The following is a 17632-nucleotide window of genomic DNA, read 5'->3' as shown; positions in this document are numbered from 1 at the left end:
TTGCCTTCCTTGTCATAAGGCTATATTTTACAGTGTAATCTGAAAGCTTCTTGAACCGTTACAGACTCTTTCTTTTCACTTCACTTGTTCTTTTGACTAATTCCCAGTAATACTACCTTAGACTATAAGATGAACATTCTGCATTCAAGTTATGAATTTTGTTTACTTCATATCTTGAATGTGGAGGTTTTCTAACACCTTCCTATTTGCATTTTTAACATATTGTTTAACTCTTTCAGGTCCTTTAAGTTCAAGTAACTTTACAAAACCATTCCCCCACCCTTCCAGCCCCCCTTCTAATAAAAAAGTGTAGTTTTCTTGATAAAGCACTGTTTAAACAGAGACACTGATGGTTAACAAAGTTACCTCTTTGGATGTAAATCCTGGAACCAGCCTTGCCACACTGTCCCAGTTGATAGGCTGAGGGACACCGATTAAAGAGTACAGGATCATGTCCAAAACCATTTGATTGTTGTCATATGGAAAGTTATTGTTTTCTGAGTATCCTCGACTCATCTTTTGGCACTAAAAGCTGGAGAGGCAAATGTTGTAAATATGTATACATAAAGACCCATAAAGTTTAATACTGCTCATGTTTCACAGCAGCAATAATTGCATTGTCAGTTAAAGTAAAATACACATTAATGACAGCACTATTGTTACTATACAAAGTCAAGTGCTAATACTACTACTTAAATAAATCATATACAGACATCTATGCAGCCCAGATTCCATTAAAAAAAGCACAATTGCAAAGTAGTTTGTTTCAGTACCAACAGATTTTTATCCTGATCAATACCTTAAGTAGTTCTATCCTAAAAAAACCCAAACAAACAAAAAAAAAACCCAAAAGATTCAGCTTGATTAGGGTTAAAAAGAAGAACACTAATTAAACTACAGCAGGCTTTGTTTTAGAAGTGGTAATATTTAGAAATGTTAAGGCATTTTATAAAAGAAGACAACAGAAGTTATTCTGAAGATACCAAGATGCGTCATACTATAGTTTGACATCTAAATCTAAAAGAAGAAAACTATTCCTCAATAGGGAACATGCAGTGTTATTAATCATCTCCTCTTCCTTCAAGTATGAATGAGTGAGTAGATTAAATAGGAGACCACTCAGAAAAATCATCAAGATGGTAGGTACCATTAATTCTTATTACAGGTTACAGGGAGTTCAGCTGGGTTTTTTTAAAAATATAAACCTGACAACAGTAATATAAAAAGTTACTAGCAAGAAATTGAGACACTGATTTTTCTAATTAGGTAGTAAATAGGAAAGACAGGAATCAGTATAACAGCTACTGTATAAAAAGTAGAGAAAAATAGTCTTAATTTAAGGTGTAGATACGAATGAGTAGCGTATTCTAGTGATATACAATTACTTATTGTAGCACATGCTTTGGCCACGGAAAGTAAATTAAGTTAAGCTTATGTAGAGGGAGTAGCTATTAAAATAGATATTCCAGCACTTAAAGTGAAAATACTAGCAACTGATGGGATCCACAAAGTGGAGATTAATAAGAAAAAGAAAATTGGACAAAACTTGCATGATGCGCAGTAGTTTCAAACAATACTAAACTCATCCAGTTAAAAACTTGGTAAATAAGTGCTTTACGGTCCAATCATATGCTTACATGCCTACAAGGTAGGCCCAGTTTTTTCAGACTCTCCATTAATTCTGCATGCCCAATCTAAGATATCTACAACTTGACTTTTCAGATGTTCTGAAGCACCCACATCGCTGAAGTCAATGGGAGCTGCAGCTCTCAGCAACTCTGAAAATCAGGTCCTATGGGTTTCAAGTTGAGCATCAAGGAACTGAGGCATACAATTCAATTAGTGAACAATTTTGAAAAATTTTGGCCTTAGTTATTATGATTGTCAATTTTGGTAATTTTTGATTCTTCTATACCACCGCCTCCTGCAAGCGGCACCCCAAGTTGTAAGTAAATTCAAAAGGAGCCTAGGTTTCAGAGTAGCAGCCGTGTTAGTCTGTATTCGCAAAAAGAAAAGGAGTACTGGTGGCACCTTAGAGACTAACAAATTTATTTGAGCATAAGCTTTCGTGAGCTACAGCTTATTTCATCGGATGCATTCGGTGGAAAATACAGTGGGGAGATTTACACACACACACACACACACACACACACACACACACAGAGAGAACATGAAACAATGGGTTTTATTATACACACTGTAAGGAGAGTGATCACTTAAGATGAGCTATTACCAGCAGGAAGGAGGGGGGGAAGGAGGAAAACTTTTTGTGGTGATAATCTGGAAATGGCCCACCTTGAAGTTAACAAGAACGTCTGAGGAACAGTAGGGGGTGGGGTGGGGGGAGAAACAACATGGGGAAATAGCTTTACTTTATGTAATGACTTGTCCAATCTCTGTCTCTATGCAAGCCTAAGTTAACTAACTAAGTTAAGTTAACTAACAGCATTTGCTCAAGAAACTCCCTGAAAAAGCACAAGAACAAATCCGCACAGACACGCCCCTGGAACCCCGACCTGGGGTATTCTATCTGCTACCCAAGATCCATAAACCTGGAAATCCTGGATGCCCCATCATCTCAGGCATTGGCACCCTGACAGCAGGATTGTCTGGCTACGTAGACTCCCTCCTCAGGCCCTATGTTACCAGCACTCCTAGCTATCTTCAAGACACCACTGACTTCCTGAGGAAACTAAAATCCATCGGTGATCTTCCTAAAAACACCATCCTAGCCACTATGGATGTAGAAGCCCTCTACACCAATGTTCCACACAAAGATGGACTACAACCTGGTGCCTGAACTTTGTGACTTTGTCCTGATCCCCATAACTATTTCACATTTGGGGACAATGTATACTATCAAATCAGCAGCACTGCGATGGGTACCCGCATGGCGCCACAGTATGCCAACATTTTTATGGCTGACTTAGAACAACGCTTCCTCAGCTCTCGTCCCCTAATGCCCCTACTCTACTTGCGCTACATTGATGACATCTTCATCATCTGGACCCATGGAAAAGAAGCCCTTGAGGAATTCCACCAGGATTTCAACAATTTCCATCTCACCATCAACCTCAGCCTGGACCAGTCCACACAAGAGATCCACTTCCTGGACACTACGGTGCTAACACCACCCTATATCGGAAACCTACTGACCGCTATTCCTACCTACATGCCTCTAGCTTTCATCCAGATCACACCACACGATCCATTGTCTACAGCCAAGTTCTACAATATAACAGACAAACACCTACAAGATCTCTATCAAGCGTTCTTACAACTACAATACCCATCTGCTGAAGCGAAGAAACAGATTGACAGAGCCAGAAGAGTACCCAGAAGTCACCTACTACAGGACAGGCCCAACAAAGAAAATAACAGAACGCCACTAGCCATCACCTTCAGCCCCCAACTAAAACCTCTCCAACGCATCATCAAGGATCTACAACCTATCCTAAAGGACGACCCATCACTCTCACAGATCTTGGGAGACGGGCCAGTCCTTGCTTACAGACAGCTCCCCCAGCCTGAAGCAAATACTCACCAGCAACCACACACCACACAACAGAACCACTAACCCAGGAACCTATCCTTGCAACAAAGCCCGTTGCCAACTCTGTCCACATATCTATTCAGGGGACACCATCATAGGGCCTAATCCCATCAGCCACACTATCACAGGCTCGTTCACCTGCGCATCTACCAATGTGATACATGCCATCATGTGCCAGCAATGCCCCTCTGCCATGTACATTGGTCAGACTGGACAGTCGCTACGTAAAAGAATAAATGGACACAAACCAGACGTCAAGAATTATAACATTCAAAAACCAATCTGAGAACACTTCAATCTCTCCGGTCACACGATTACAGACCTGAGAGTAGCTATCCTTCAACAAAAAAAACTTCAAAAACAGACTCCAACGAGAGACTGCTGAATTGGAATTAATTTGCAAACTGAATACAATTAACTTAGGCTTGAATAGAGACTGGGAGTGGATGAGTCATTACATAAAGTAAAACTATTTCCCCATGTTATTTCTCCCCCCCCACCCCACCCCCTACTGTTCCTCAGACGTTCTTGTTAACTGCTGGAAATGGCCCACCTTTATTATCACCATAAAAAGTTTTCCTCCTTTTCCCCCCTCCTTCCTGCTGGTAATAGCTCATCTTAAGTGATCACTCTCCTTATAGTGTGTATGATAAAACCCATTGTTTCATGTTCTCTGTGTGAGTATATAAATCTCCCCACTGTATTTTCCACCGAATGCATCCGATGAAGTGAGCCGTAGCTCACGAAAGCTTATGCTCAAATAAATTTGTTCGTCTCTCAGGTGCCACAAGTACTCCTTTTCGTTTTTGCGAATACCGACTCACACGGCTGCTACTCTGAAACCCATTCCAGAATTGCAACCTTCAGGAGTAAAAGTAGGTCAATCTCCATGTCCAATCAATAATTGGCCTTCATTCTCGAATACTATCAAAATTGTGATGGTTTTTTTTTTAAATTCAGACCTCTCTCCATTAGTGAATGGACAGAAACCAATAGTTTTACATGGGCCATTGAATATTGCATAAGAAGTTACCAAAAGGGATGACCAAGGCCAAATCTGAATCAATGAGGTGAATGGTTATTAGATATTAAACCTGTCGCCTGTGCTATCCAGTCTACCCTTAGCTGACAGTTAAAAAAAAAAAATCTGTCTGAATGACAGCAGGGTAAAGGTGCAGGAATGATTTTTATTCTCTATAAAGTCAAGATGTAAGTATTGCTTATGGTTAGGCTTAATAAAAATACAATCACTATTGATACTGATAGCCTATAAACATGCTCCCTCATAAAGGTTATTCCTATTGTACAAATATACTGTATATTCAGGTGCAGAGATAGAGGAACTGTAGTTATTCTCATTATTAAGTTAGTTATTCTTAATAACAGTAGTTATTCTCATTTGCAAGAGTTCTAAAATTTAAGGGAAACAAAACCACAATGGGTTATAGAAGTCTATATATATTTATATATATATATATATATATATATATATATATATACACACTATATATTTTACTAGTAATAATGGTGAAGCAACTCAACAGTGCAATTATGACAGGTATTCCAAGAAGCAGTGACATTTCTTGAGAGGCATGAAGGTTTTGTTTATCAAGTATGCACTTTTCTATTTTAGTATTAACTGGAGCCTAGATTTGGCTATCCATACAAATACCCTAGATGAAGACCTGTTTTGGTCATAAAATGACTAGGAATGGGACTACAGTCTTAGCCACAAACTAAACACAGGTTCAACAGCATAACCAAATGACGAGTCAGTGTCAGAATTAGAACAGGTCCCAATCCTGGATGGATTAGATTAACCCCATGCTCTAATTTCTTTCTTTCATATACAACACTGACATGTGCTGCCCTATGGGAAGTATCTACTCTCAAAAGTATATCACACGGTCAAATAAATACAGCTACTTAAATCTGCAAGTGCAATAATCAAAATACAAACAACTACTGCTGTTTGAATTAAATGCTCATTCTGATCATATACAAAGAGCTGGGCCACACATGGATCATCATACAGGCAAATGAATGAGCTTGGTTATTGTATGCATGTAGTATGATATTATGTCTGAGTATTTGCTTCCTATTTTGGAATTAGCACAGATTGTGCTTGCCATTGTGGGTTCTCCAACACTGTTCTATTGTTGTATAATAAATCTTGTAAAAGCCATAGCTAAAGCCATGTTCAAGACTATTTCCTTTGCAGCAATGGTACACACTTTTAAGAAATGCAACCTGGCAAAGGCCTATAATAAAGTATCACCACTCTCTAGAGATGACACTGCATCTTTGTGTTCTGCACAGTCTACACTACGGCAAGTGAAGATCAACTTAAAAAAAAATGCCACAAATAAGGTGAGACATAGCAGTTATGGGTATGGCACAAATTTAAAAAGTTTTAAAACCACTTAGAATAGTACATTAAATACACACAGAAAGAAGGCAACTTCATAAAGGTATAGAAGATTTACTTACAGTTAGGGAAATGTGGAGAATCATGTAAGACTAAAATTTTAAACAAATATGCAGACAAATCCTTGGTATGGAAAGAAGACAAAGCACAATTCTAGGACTGGGATTTTAACCATTTCCATGCAAAGAATTTACTAAAGTTGCAGAGAATTTTCTTTTTCTTTCCTTTTTTCTGGGGGGGGGGGGGGAAGGAGGGATTTTTTGTATACTGTATGTTTAATTAGGAAGTATTAACATATTTAAAAATCCTTGCCATGTAAATATCAGAAACAATAAGAATTAAAAATCAATCTGTTGTTTAAAGAGACATTAGTCATCAGACTTCTCTATTTAACAGGGCGTTATGACCATATTAGAGTATGAGCATCCTTAAAATATCTATGACATGTCATTTCTAATATTTTATTAAGTTGAGTGACATTTCTGATTACACATATTTAACAGACCAGGCATGTCTATGAAATGTAGTATTCAAAAAAATTTGGGCAGGTGTGCTGGGTTTTTGGGGGGTTTTTTTTTGGGGGGGGGGAATCAGGTGAAGGTACTTTCTGAGTACTGAATAAAAGATAATAAAATATCTAACTATTTATTTGTCTTCCACCTATTTTTCTGGGTACAAATTAATTGTGTTAGTTTTACCACAGCCACCCCACCTCCCAGGGGCCCCTGTCCATGGAAGCAGGGACCCCAAGACCGATGAACCACACCCCGAATCGTGGGGTTCGCTCAGCAGCGCCCAGAAGGTGTGCGGGGCGGGCCCAGGGGCAGCGTCCCCTGGAGAGCGAGGCGGGTGCTCAGCGCCTCCTGCCCAGCAGGAAAGAGGCGCTGAAAGGAGGGAGAGGCTGGGAGTCGGTTACCTGGGGCCCGATCCGGGCGGCAGCAGGAGGATGCGGACCTCTGGGTTCGAAGGCACGGAGGAGCTCGGCGAGCCCCAGCGCCGCGCGAGGGTGGGATGGAGAGGACCAAGGCGGCGCGTCCTCTGGGGGAGGCAAGAATCCAGACAGAGCGTTACCGCAGCTCGGCCACAGACTCAGCGTCTCCCCCGACCTCGCCCAGACACAGCCTGCCACAGTCCGCCCGCATGCCCGCCACCATCTCCCGGCCCCGACCCGACCCACCCCACCGGCCGCGCCCCGACCCGACCCGACCCGACCCACTCGCCGACCCACCCCACCGGCCGCGCCCCAGACGCTGGCAGCCCCCCGCCAGAGGGCAGCCAATGGGTGGTGAGGCGCGGCCTTTCCCCAAAGAGGCGGGCCTTGGCGTGCGGTGTCACGGGCTCGAGTCTCCGCCTCCTTCCCCCGCCTTGTCGCAGTGCAGCGGCTCCGCCCTACCCCCAGCATCTGGTCTCCTAGCAACGAGCCGCGCAAGGCGACGCCGGGCTGGGACCCGCCGCCTGAGGCAGGTGGCCGGGGAGGGCGGGGCTGCTCCCTTCCTTACCCAGGGCTGGGGCAGATGAGACCCTCCCCGCTCGCCCCGGGGCCCCAGCCCTGTCTCGGCGTGACGTCACGCCACCCTCCTTCGGCACTTCAGCGTGACGTCACACCACCACCACAGCGCGACATCGCTCACCTCGCCATCGGCATGACGTCACCCCACCACTCGACGTCACCCGCCTCCCCGCCCCCTCAGTGCGATGTCACCCAACCCACCAGCTCTGTACCTGGGCATGATGTCACCCCAGCACCCAGCCTCAGAGCGCCACAACATCCCAACCTGTACATGTGCTGTTCCAAAAACCAGTGAAAAAATCACTGCAGTGATTGCATAATCACAGGTTTCAGAGTAGCAGCCGTGTTAGTCTGTATTCGCAAAAAGAAAAGGAGGACTTGTGGCACCTTAGAGACTAACAAATTTATTAGAGCATAAGCTTTCGTGAGCTACAGCTCACTTCATCGGATGCATTTCTGTAGCTCACGAAAGCTTATGCTCTAATAAATTTGTTAGTCTCTAAGGTGCCACAAGTACTCCTTTTCTTTTTGCAGTGATTGGTCTCAATTTCACCACTACCACCAGGATGGCTCTGGGTAAAAGACACATTTTCAGCTCCTGTGGAGGAGTTATTGTCCTTCCAGGACCTACATGCGATCCCCTTTCCTGCACAGAAGAGATAGAGTTGGCACCTCATGTCCTGGAAGTGGGGAGGGGACAGCTAGATGTATATACATTGCCCCTTCCCATCCCAGCTAGTAGTGGTGAATCTGCCAGTGGAGAATTCCCTGAGGACTTCATTAACTTTCGCCTGAGTCCCCCTGGGTGATTTCAGGGGCAGTGGAGCATGGGAAAGCCATATTGCCTGGAAACAAAGCTGGAGGAAAGAGATTCCTGCACCTGCACAGAAGCTAGGCACTTGCAGGCAGGCCTGTGCTTTTAGCAGATCTCTCCAGTTTTGTGCAGTTTTTGTTAACTTGATTCTTAGAGGGTTGGTTTATTATAGGGTTCACCAATGATCTGACCAGAATATCCTTAGATTCTTCTCCCAAAATCAGACTACAGGATTAGAGAATGTAGAGCAGTGGTTCTCCAACTTTTGTACTGGTGACCCCTTTCACATAGCAAGCCTCTGAGTGCGACCCTCCTTATAAATTAAAATCACTTATTTATATATTTAACACCATTATAAATGCTAGAGGAAAAGCAGCGTTTGGGGTGGAAGCTGACAGCTCACGACCCCCCATGTAATAACCTTGCAACCCCCTTAGGGATCCCACCTCCCCCCCCAGTTTGAGAACTCCTGATGTAGAGAGTTCAATACCTTCTACCGACCATTGGAGGGTGTGGCAAGAACATTCACGCTGAGGACAGAGACAGGCTGCAGAGATTTTTATTAAAGGAAAAGTTATCAAAGCTCCAAACCACAGAATCAGAAAGTAGTAATACAGTTCTAGCCGTACCAGTGGTGAGCTGAAGCCGGTTCACACCGGTTTGCACGAACCGGTTGTTAAATTTTGAAGCCGGTTTAGAACTGGTTGTTAAAGGGGTGGGCAAACTCTGGCCCGCAGGACCGTCCCGTCCTGCTCGCCTGAGCTCTCGGCTGGGGAGGCTCCCTTGAGAATCCCTTTTTAATTTTTACTCACCCGGCGGTGCTTTGGGTCTTTGGCGACACTTTGGCGGCAGGCCCTTTGGTCGCTCTGGGTCTTTGGCGGCAGGTCCTTTGGTGCTGCCAAAGGCCTGGAGCGACTGAAGGAACCAGTTCTTCAGCTTTTGGCAGCTCATCACTGAGTGGTACCCATGGTAACATTTCTTGCAGAAGTTACTTAGACTAGCATATCCATAGCCTTCCTTTAGATAAGAGACAGCCTAGTCTTTGGCAAGTCACAATGAGTCAGATGTTCCAGGTTCCTCAATGCTGAGATGCTGGAGATAAGAGATAGATTAGAGTAGCTAAGGTATACTTAAAAGTTAAGCTAACATCTAAACAAAAGGAACTAAAACTGAATGCTAAAAGTAGTAACTCCTCATGGTGGTTTACCCTCTTAAAGGGTCTTGGCACTATCCTGAATGTTTATGTCAGTGCCCCATCTTCCATGACCAAGTCTCATTTCCTTACCCACATAAATCTTAGGGTACACTTAATCTATAGAACATAAGAACGGCCATACTGGGTCAGACCAATGGTCCATCCAGCCCAGTATCTTGTCTTCCGACAGTGGTGCTTAAGATGGAATTAACAGAATAGGTAATCATCAAGTCAAGTGATCTGTTGCCCATTCCTAGCTTCTGGCAAACAGAGGCTAGGGACGCCTCAGAGCATGGTTTTGCATCCCTGTCCATCCTGGCTAATAGCCATTGATGGACCTAGCCTCCATGCACTTATCTAGTTCTTTTTTGAACCCTGTTATAGTCTTGGTCTTCACAACATCCTCTGGCAGAGAGTTCTACAGGTTGAATGTGTGTTGTGTGAAGAAACACTTCCTTTTGTTCGTTTTAAACCTGCTGCCTATTAATTTCATTTAGTGACCCTTAGTTCTTGTGTCATGAGAAAAAGTAAATAACACTTCCTTATTTACTTTCTCCACACGAGTCATGAGTTTATAGACCTCTATCATATCCCCCTTTTCTGTCTGGAAAAGACTATTAAAGTCCCAATCTTATTCATCTCTCCTCATATGGAAGCTGTTCCATACCCCTGATCATTTTTGTTGCCCTTTTCTGAACCTTTCCCAATTCCAATATATCTTTTTTGAGATGGGGTGACCAGATCTGTGTGCAATAAAAGGCCTTCCTTTTATTTCTGGTTTGACTGTTGGAATTCAAGAAAAAAAGACACTTGTCAGTAGATCTATTCAGGTGAGATTTTCCTTTCCTGGTTTGAATTTATCTAGAAAAAAATCAGTAAAATATAATGGTTTCTACTGTAAGGAAAAGAATTGCTGCAGCTGTTGGGCATGATTACACTATGGCTTGAATCATGCTATCATATCAACAGCTGTCAGGAAGACCATTTTCTGATATGGTAGTTGTTATACTAGTTTAGTATTGTTTCCCTGTCCAGAGTGGACATGCTACTCAAATTAAGGTATAGATTTCCCTGAGCAAGATAGTAAATGTAGGTGATTGCATCTTTTAACAGCTAAGAGAAGCACGAAAGGACAATATTTACTACAAAATTGAGCTACATAAGTTGACGAGTATCATGTTATCAAGTTAGGAGTAAAAATGATTTGCGGTAAGCGAGATTGGATGTGGGTATAAATTCTACTGAAGAAATTAAAAAAAATCAGAGACTATATTAGGGAAAATATAGAGTGCTGCACTACTACACATCACTGGTAAAAGGCTATGGTTTATGGAAATGGGCAAAAAACTTTTCCAAGATCATTGGAAATCTGATTCAGCCCATATACTCCACTCATAGCAGGTGGCTCATGTTCATGAATAACTAGAAAGCCACTGAAACAGCTACATTTTGCCTTACCATGATGTTGATTTCTACTAATAGCAAGGTGATACAGCTTAGATCATTTTTCTGTAGTAATTTTTTTTCCTGGTTCATATATATAGTACTACACCTTTGCCATGTCTCCTAAGTATCCTCAGTGCACACACCCCTTTGGAACGTATAGGTCTTCTAAAGGTCTTATTTTTATGGCAACATTTGTCTTGCAAGTTGTTGTAGCAGTCATGCCAAGGAGGTGGTTTTTGTGTTAAATTTTGAGCCAGGTTTTGCTGCACATTTTGGTATGCAAGCTATGGGAGCATATGTTAGGTAGTTACTATGCAGTATAGTTGTAGCCATGTCGGTCCAGCATATTAGAGAGACAAGGTGGGGTGAGGTAATATCTTTTATTGGACAAGCTTCTGTTGGTGAGAGAAACAAGCTTTTGAGCCACACAGAGCTGATCTGAAGAAGAGCTCTGTGTAGCTTGAAAACGTCTCTCTCTCACCAACAGAAGTTGGTCCAATAAAAGATTATCTCACCCACCTTGTGTCTCAGGTAATTACTAGTCATATTGTGGACAGGGCATCTGAAAGTGCTTTTGAATATCAGAATTAAAAATATATTAGTGACTTGAATCACTATAGCTCATTTTGTATAGTACTCACTCTCTGTGCTTTTTTCTGGGGTTTTTTTTTTTTAAATTGTATTACATTTTTACTTCTGTTCATTCTTTGGATGAAATCCTGGCTCAATTGACTTCATTGTGGCCAGGATTTCACCATTTGCGTTTTTAATTTTTCAAGGAACTGCTAGGGTTTATCCTTTAGGTCAAATGTGAATTATAATTTTAATAAGGTTTGTAACTAGTTAGTGACAAGGCTGGTTCCAAACACAGTTGGTATTCAAACAACATGGTTAATACTTGGTTAGTAATGGCAACAGGTAACAATGTTTTGCCCTCACCAGATGCCCAAGGTGGGGTTGTCTATCTGTAACAGTTCAACACATTGTTTATTTGTAGATTGGACCCCCTAACCACGCCTCTGTTACAAGTTCGGCAGGTCTTCCTTCCTCCAGCTCATTTTGTGGCACCACATTCTAAGTGCACTGCCCCACATGCTGTTGGTGTTAGTCTGTGGGCATGTACTACATGCTCTCTATCCCCTCATGAGGCATTATGAGATTTTTCCCAGAAGGAACTGGGACAAACAGAGTTAGGAAGTGTGGGTGACCTGAACACATAAAGATGGTTGACTCATTTGTTGCATTGTGAAAAAATCTGTAGTATGCACAGAGATCACCTGTTTTTGTTATAAATGGGTTAGATAACAGTTATAAAATCATCATTGCATTTTTAGTGTAGATGGGGCCTTACTAATTACATTTTATTAATGCTAAACAGAATTGTTGGTAGTATGTTAGTTTTTTATATATGTAATAAAAATGATGAAAATGTAAAATACTTTGTGTGTGTGTGTATAAAAGAATGCAGCACATGAGAAGCATTATGGGTTATATCAATGATTTTTTTTAATTAGCTCATCCCACTTGGTCCATCTTTTTCTCATTAGTTCAGCTGTTAAATTTATGGTGCAGCAAGTCTTTCCATTTCTCTCAATTCTTTAAACTCTACACTATATTTGTCAGTGAGAAAGGAACGGAGTTTGAAATAGCAACTATGGGAACATCATTGGGACTTTTTATCGATTTAAAGATGAGGCAAAATTCTAGATTTATTTAAGGCTCCCTGTAATGGGATATTATAAGTAGGTTGAAGGGCAGTACTGGAAAATATTGATGATTAAAAATAAAATCCTATGGTTTCAAGTAGCGAAAATGGTCTTGGAGAAATGCATAGCAATATATACTTTGTAAATTGGAATGCAGTGTGTGTAACAAGGATCTCATTTACCATACATCTCTACCATGCAATTTGAGAGACCTTGTTACAAAATAGTAACCCATAGACATGGTTAAAACTTGGTTTGGTATTTCGTGTAGATAGGATAGAACTATGGATTTGTATGGTGCTACGGATCTGGACCTTTGCAGGACTGTAGCATGACTCAGAAGCATGATTAAAAATGTAGTTTATTCCCATCTACACTGCAACTTTGAACTTTGGTGTAATTGCAGCACGGGTCTACTATGTTGTAACCAGATCCTGTACCGTGGAAATTTACAGCTAGAAATGTGACCTTTGTTGCTTAGAAATTGCAGTATGAACTGGACAAAATATATGATGGATACTGTTTGCTATTATTTAATTAAAAACCTTATTGAACATTTTAAAGTAGAAATACAACTTTCTTTAAAGTCATGTTACAACATTGTTGAAGGATATTTTTCATACAGCATAATTTTGTTTTCAAGATCAAATGAATGGATTAGCACTTCATAGAATATTTGTTGTATTATTGCATCTTCTATATTTCTTTTCATCAGAGTTTGATGTTCACTGTTTGTAACTGGATAGGCATCCTTACATGAAGAAAATAGCTATCTGGAAAAAATTAGAATCTTGCAGAAAGAAAATCTTCAACTCAAAGTTGCCTTAAAAGAAAAAGATTCAACAATGTCTAGCTACATGAAAGTAACTGAGGACAAGGTACTGAAAATTCAAACCCATTTGTCTTTGTAATGGAGTTAGTCTAACATTTGTTCAATTTATCTTAACACCAGTGTGCCTTGGTTTGGGGAAGGAAAGAAAATCTTGCATTCCCATCAGTAATGAAATGTGTTAATTCTGTAGTGAATTATTAATAGCACAATAAAACTTAACTCTACTTTTGATACACTGTAGAGCATATTACAATTGGCCCTGTGCTTTTGTTAGGCTGTGACTCACCTTATTACCCCTCTGCCTTCAGCAAGAGACAGACATGCTGCTGCTTAACTGGGTTTGAGCTTCTTGATACCTCCAGTCTGTTAGCCACCCAAACAATCTCCTCTGGGCATGCTTGCCCTCACTTTGCTTTGCAGATTAATAATAGGTACACACCACTCCCTGAACCCCTTTGAAGTGTTTTCCTATAATATCCAGACCCTGTCATTAGTTACTCACAGAAATATCACGTTTGCTATCCCCAAAGAGACAGTATACACATCAGCTTGTTTGAGTCAACAGAGGATCAGCTACTATATAACCTCACATCACTGAGATATATTTATTATCAAAGGCTAAGACATAAGAGATATTGAGTAAAGAGAATAATGGAAATAGGTTACATATAAAACAAAATCAATATGTACTTCCTTGAGATCAAACTTAACTTTTAATAGGCTAAACATTGTCTAAAATAAATCTAATCTCACCCAAAGTTGTCTTGCAGCATTTCCAACTACGGCAAGTTAGGATCCCATTTTCATGAATGTAATCACACTGACTGATTATTTCCTCAGGTACAATATAAAGAGGTATCCTTTTGCCATCTCTTTATATTCTCTGCTGATCCCCAAGTCAGACTGATAGCCCAGGATTTATTCCTGGTGTGTTCCATTGCACTGGTTTACAATGCTTTATTTACATGTGAACCAAGGCAGACAGGTTAATATTAGGGCTGTCAGTTAATGCATGTGATTAATGCAAAACAAATTAACTAGATTTAAAAATAATAGTCATGATTAATTGCAGTTTTAATCCCACTGTTAAACAATAATAGAATACCAATTTAAACTTATAAATATTTTTGGATGTTTTTCTACATTTTCAAATATATTTATTTCAATTACAAAACAGAATACAAATTGTAGTATCTCACTAGTATCTGTACCTACATTTTACAATACTATTAAAGATCAGTGTGATGCTGGCTTTCATTTAAGAGCTTACATGACATCATTTATGGATAAATACTATTAAAGTGGTATGCTACATGTAGTTCGTCAGGCCTGACAGGAGTTACTGTTACAGAACAATGAATCCTTTGCTAGTTGGCACTGAGGGGATTTTAGGATCACAGCTTTCCTCCACTGTAAGGCACAGAAGGAAGCAAATTAAAATAAAGAGGTGGAAAAATTGCAAAAGCAGCAGAATGAATGAGCAGAACCAACCAACATTGCTTATTTCTTCCTGCCTCCAAGCCCAGCAGGCTCTTCTGCCTAAACTCTCTAGGCTTGTGGTTTCATGGGATTTCAAGGGCAGCACTGGTGGTGAGACAGAATTAGGGAACAGTGACTCTCTGTGGCATGGGTGGGCAAAATACGGTCTGCGGGCTGGATCTGGCCTGTCTAAAATTTCTGTCTGGTCTAGCCTGCCATGACTAACATTTCTGTCTGGCCTCCGCTGCCCCCTCGCGATCTCCGAATCCGGGCCGCTAAAAGTCCCGCGGCGCAGCGGGGCGCTCAGGCAAGCTGCCTGCCTACCATGGGCCCACGGCACTCCCGAAAGTGGCTGCTGCTGGCATGTCTCTGTTCGCCTGGCGGGGGGAGGCGGCTCCGCATGCTGACCCTGTCCCCAGCACCTTCCTCACAGCTCCCATTGGCCAGAAACCGGTCAATGGGAGCTACGGGGGCACTGCTTGCGAGCACGGACAGTGCACGGAGACCCACTGCCCCCCCCCAAAGGGAGCACAGAGACATGCCAGCAGCAGCCGCTTCCGGGAGTGGCGTGGGGCCATGGTAGGCAGGCAGCTTGCCCGAGCGCCCTTCTGCGCTGCCAGCTGGGAGCTGCCTGTGGTAAGCGTCTCCCAGCCAGAGCCTGCACCTTGCACTCCCTCCTGCACCCAACCCCCTGCCCCCAGGTCAGAACCCCCTCCTTCCACCAAACTCCCTTCCAGACCCTGCAGCCCCTCCTACACCCTAATCTCCTGCCACAGCCTGGAGCCCCCTCCTGCACCAAACTCCCTCCCAGAGCCCACCCCTCATCTTCTCCTGCACCCAAACCCCACACCCCCTCCTGCACCCTAATCCTCTGCCCCAGCCCAGAGCCCCCTCCTGCACTAAACTCCCTCCCAGAGCCCATACCCCTCACCCTCTCCTGCACCCCAACACTCTGCACCAGCCCAGAGCTCCATCCTGCGCTCAAACTCCCTCCCAGACCCTGCACCCCCTCCATGAATATACAGTAGAATAGTAGAAATGTGTGGCCTCTGACAATTTACCAAAATTTGTGGAATGGCCTCCCTGAGAAAATTATTGCTGATCCCTGCTCTATGGCATGCTACCCTTCAGAGGCAGTAAGTAAATGATACCTTTTGCAACATTGCCTTATGCTCTGTGCTCAAAACCTCTTTGGAGGAGGGAAAGGAAACCAGTGGAAACTGTTTTCAGAGTAGCAGCCGTGTTAGTCTGTATTTGCAAAAAGAAAAGGAGTACTTGTGGCACCTTAGAGACTAACAAATTTATTAGAGCATAAGCTTTCGTGAGCTACAGCTCACTTCATCGGATGCATTTGGTGGAAAAAACAGAGGAGAGATTTATATACACACACACAGAGAACATGAAACAATGGGTTTATCATACACACTGTATGTATGTATATATGCCATCATGTGCCAGCAATGCCCCTCTGCCATGTACATTGGCCAAACTGGACAGTCTCTACGTAAAAGAATGAATGGACACAAATCAGACGTCAAGAATTATAACATTCAAAAACCAGTTGGAGAACACTTCAATCTCTCTGGTCACTCGATCACAGACCTAAGAGTGGCTATCCTTCAACAAAAAAGCTTCAAAAACAGACTCCAACGAGAGACTGCTGAATTGGAATTAATTTGCAAACTGGATACAATTAACTTAGGCTTGAATAGAGACTGGGAATGGATGAGTCATTACACAAAGTAAAACTATTTCCCCATGGTATTTCTCCCTCCCACCCCACCCCCCACTGTTCCTCTGATATTCTTGTTAACTGCTGGAATTAGCCTACCTGCTTGTCACCCTGAAAGGTTTTCCTCCTTCCCCCCCCTGCTGTTGGTGATGACTTATCTTAAGTGATCACTCTCCTTACAGTGTGTATGATAAACCCATTGTTTCATGTTCTCTGTGTGTGTGTATATAAATCTCTCCTCTGTTTTTTCCACCAAATGCATCCGATGAAGTGAGCTGTAGCTCACGAAAGCTTATGCTCTAATAAATTTGTTAGTCTCTAAGGTGCCACAAGTACTCCTTTTCTTAGTGGAAACTGTGGCTCCTAAGCAAGTCATGGTACTGGGGAAGGATGGAGGGTCTGGAAGCAGAAGCTTCTACGTCAGGGGTTCTCACAACACATTTTTGGTGGCATCAGAAGGCACCAACTCTTGCTGGTGGCCACTCTGAGACAATTTTTCCTAAAATACTTAATTAACTTTAGGAAAAACAAATACACACATATACATGTCCTTAATCACTGTAATTTATTTATGTAGGGTTTTTTTTTGCATACTCAGTAATAAAAATAATGTACAGTTGTCTCTATTCTTTACTGGATCTAAAAAGAATAGAAACACAAATAAGGTACTTTGCATGTTCTTATCTTTGCTGTTGTTCCTTTTGCTTTTTGGGTGCTTTTTTTTAGACTTGCTAGCTAGTGAGTCTGCTGCTGTGAAAAGAGATACTTGTATGTTTAATATCACTTTTAAGGGCCTCCCAGCTAGCTACTAAGTCTGCTGTGAAAAGTGGCATTAACACACAAACAAATATCACTTTTCACAGCAGACTTAGTCCCAGAAAGCCCAGGGACAAATTAAGCCCTGGATGGGGGGGGCAGCGGGAGCCAGGGACAATTA

General features: G+C 42.1%; 1 protein-coding gene across 7 annotated transcripts in view; it reads right to left on the bottom strand.

Moving 5' to 3' along the window:
• The window catches only part of SANBR (SANT and BTB domain regulator of CSR), a 58521-nt gene extending 43065 nt beyond the window's left edge, over positions 1 to 15456 (bottom strand). For 2 of the 7 annotated variants that reach the window (XM_038396660.2, XM_038396661.2), the window contains exons 1-2: positions 6898 to 7156; positions 367 to 532 (exon numbers count right to left, since the gene is read on the bottom strand). In XM_038396660.2, the coding sequence (XP_038252588.1) occupies positions 367 to 516 (150 nt within the window). In that variant the 5' untranslated portion in view covers positions 517 to 532; positions 6898 to 7156. Of the gene's footprint in view, positions 1 to 366; positions 533 to 6897; positions 7321 to 14237 lie in introns of those variants that run through there. The other 5 variants (XM_043511956.1, XM_043511957.1, XM_038396656.2 and 2 more) reach the window with 4 other exon arrangements.
• Between the last annotated feature and the right edge of the window lie 2176 nt (positions 15457 to 17632).

The sequence above is a fragment of the Dermochelys coriacea genome, chromosome 3 (assembly GCF_009764565.3).
Source record: "Dermochelys coriacea isolate rDerCor1 chromosome 3, rDerCor1.pri.v4, whole genome shotgun sequence".
In the NCBI taxonomy this organism is placed as follows: Eukaryota; Metazoa; Chordata; order Testudines; family Dermochelyidae; genus Dermochelys; species Dermochelys coriacea.
This window is presented reverse-complemented; position numbering and strand designations above follow the sequence as displayed.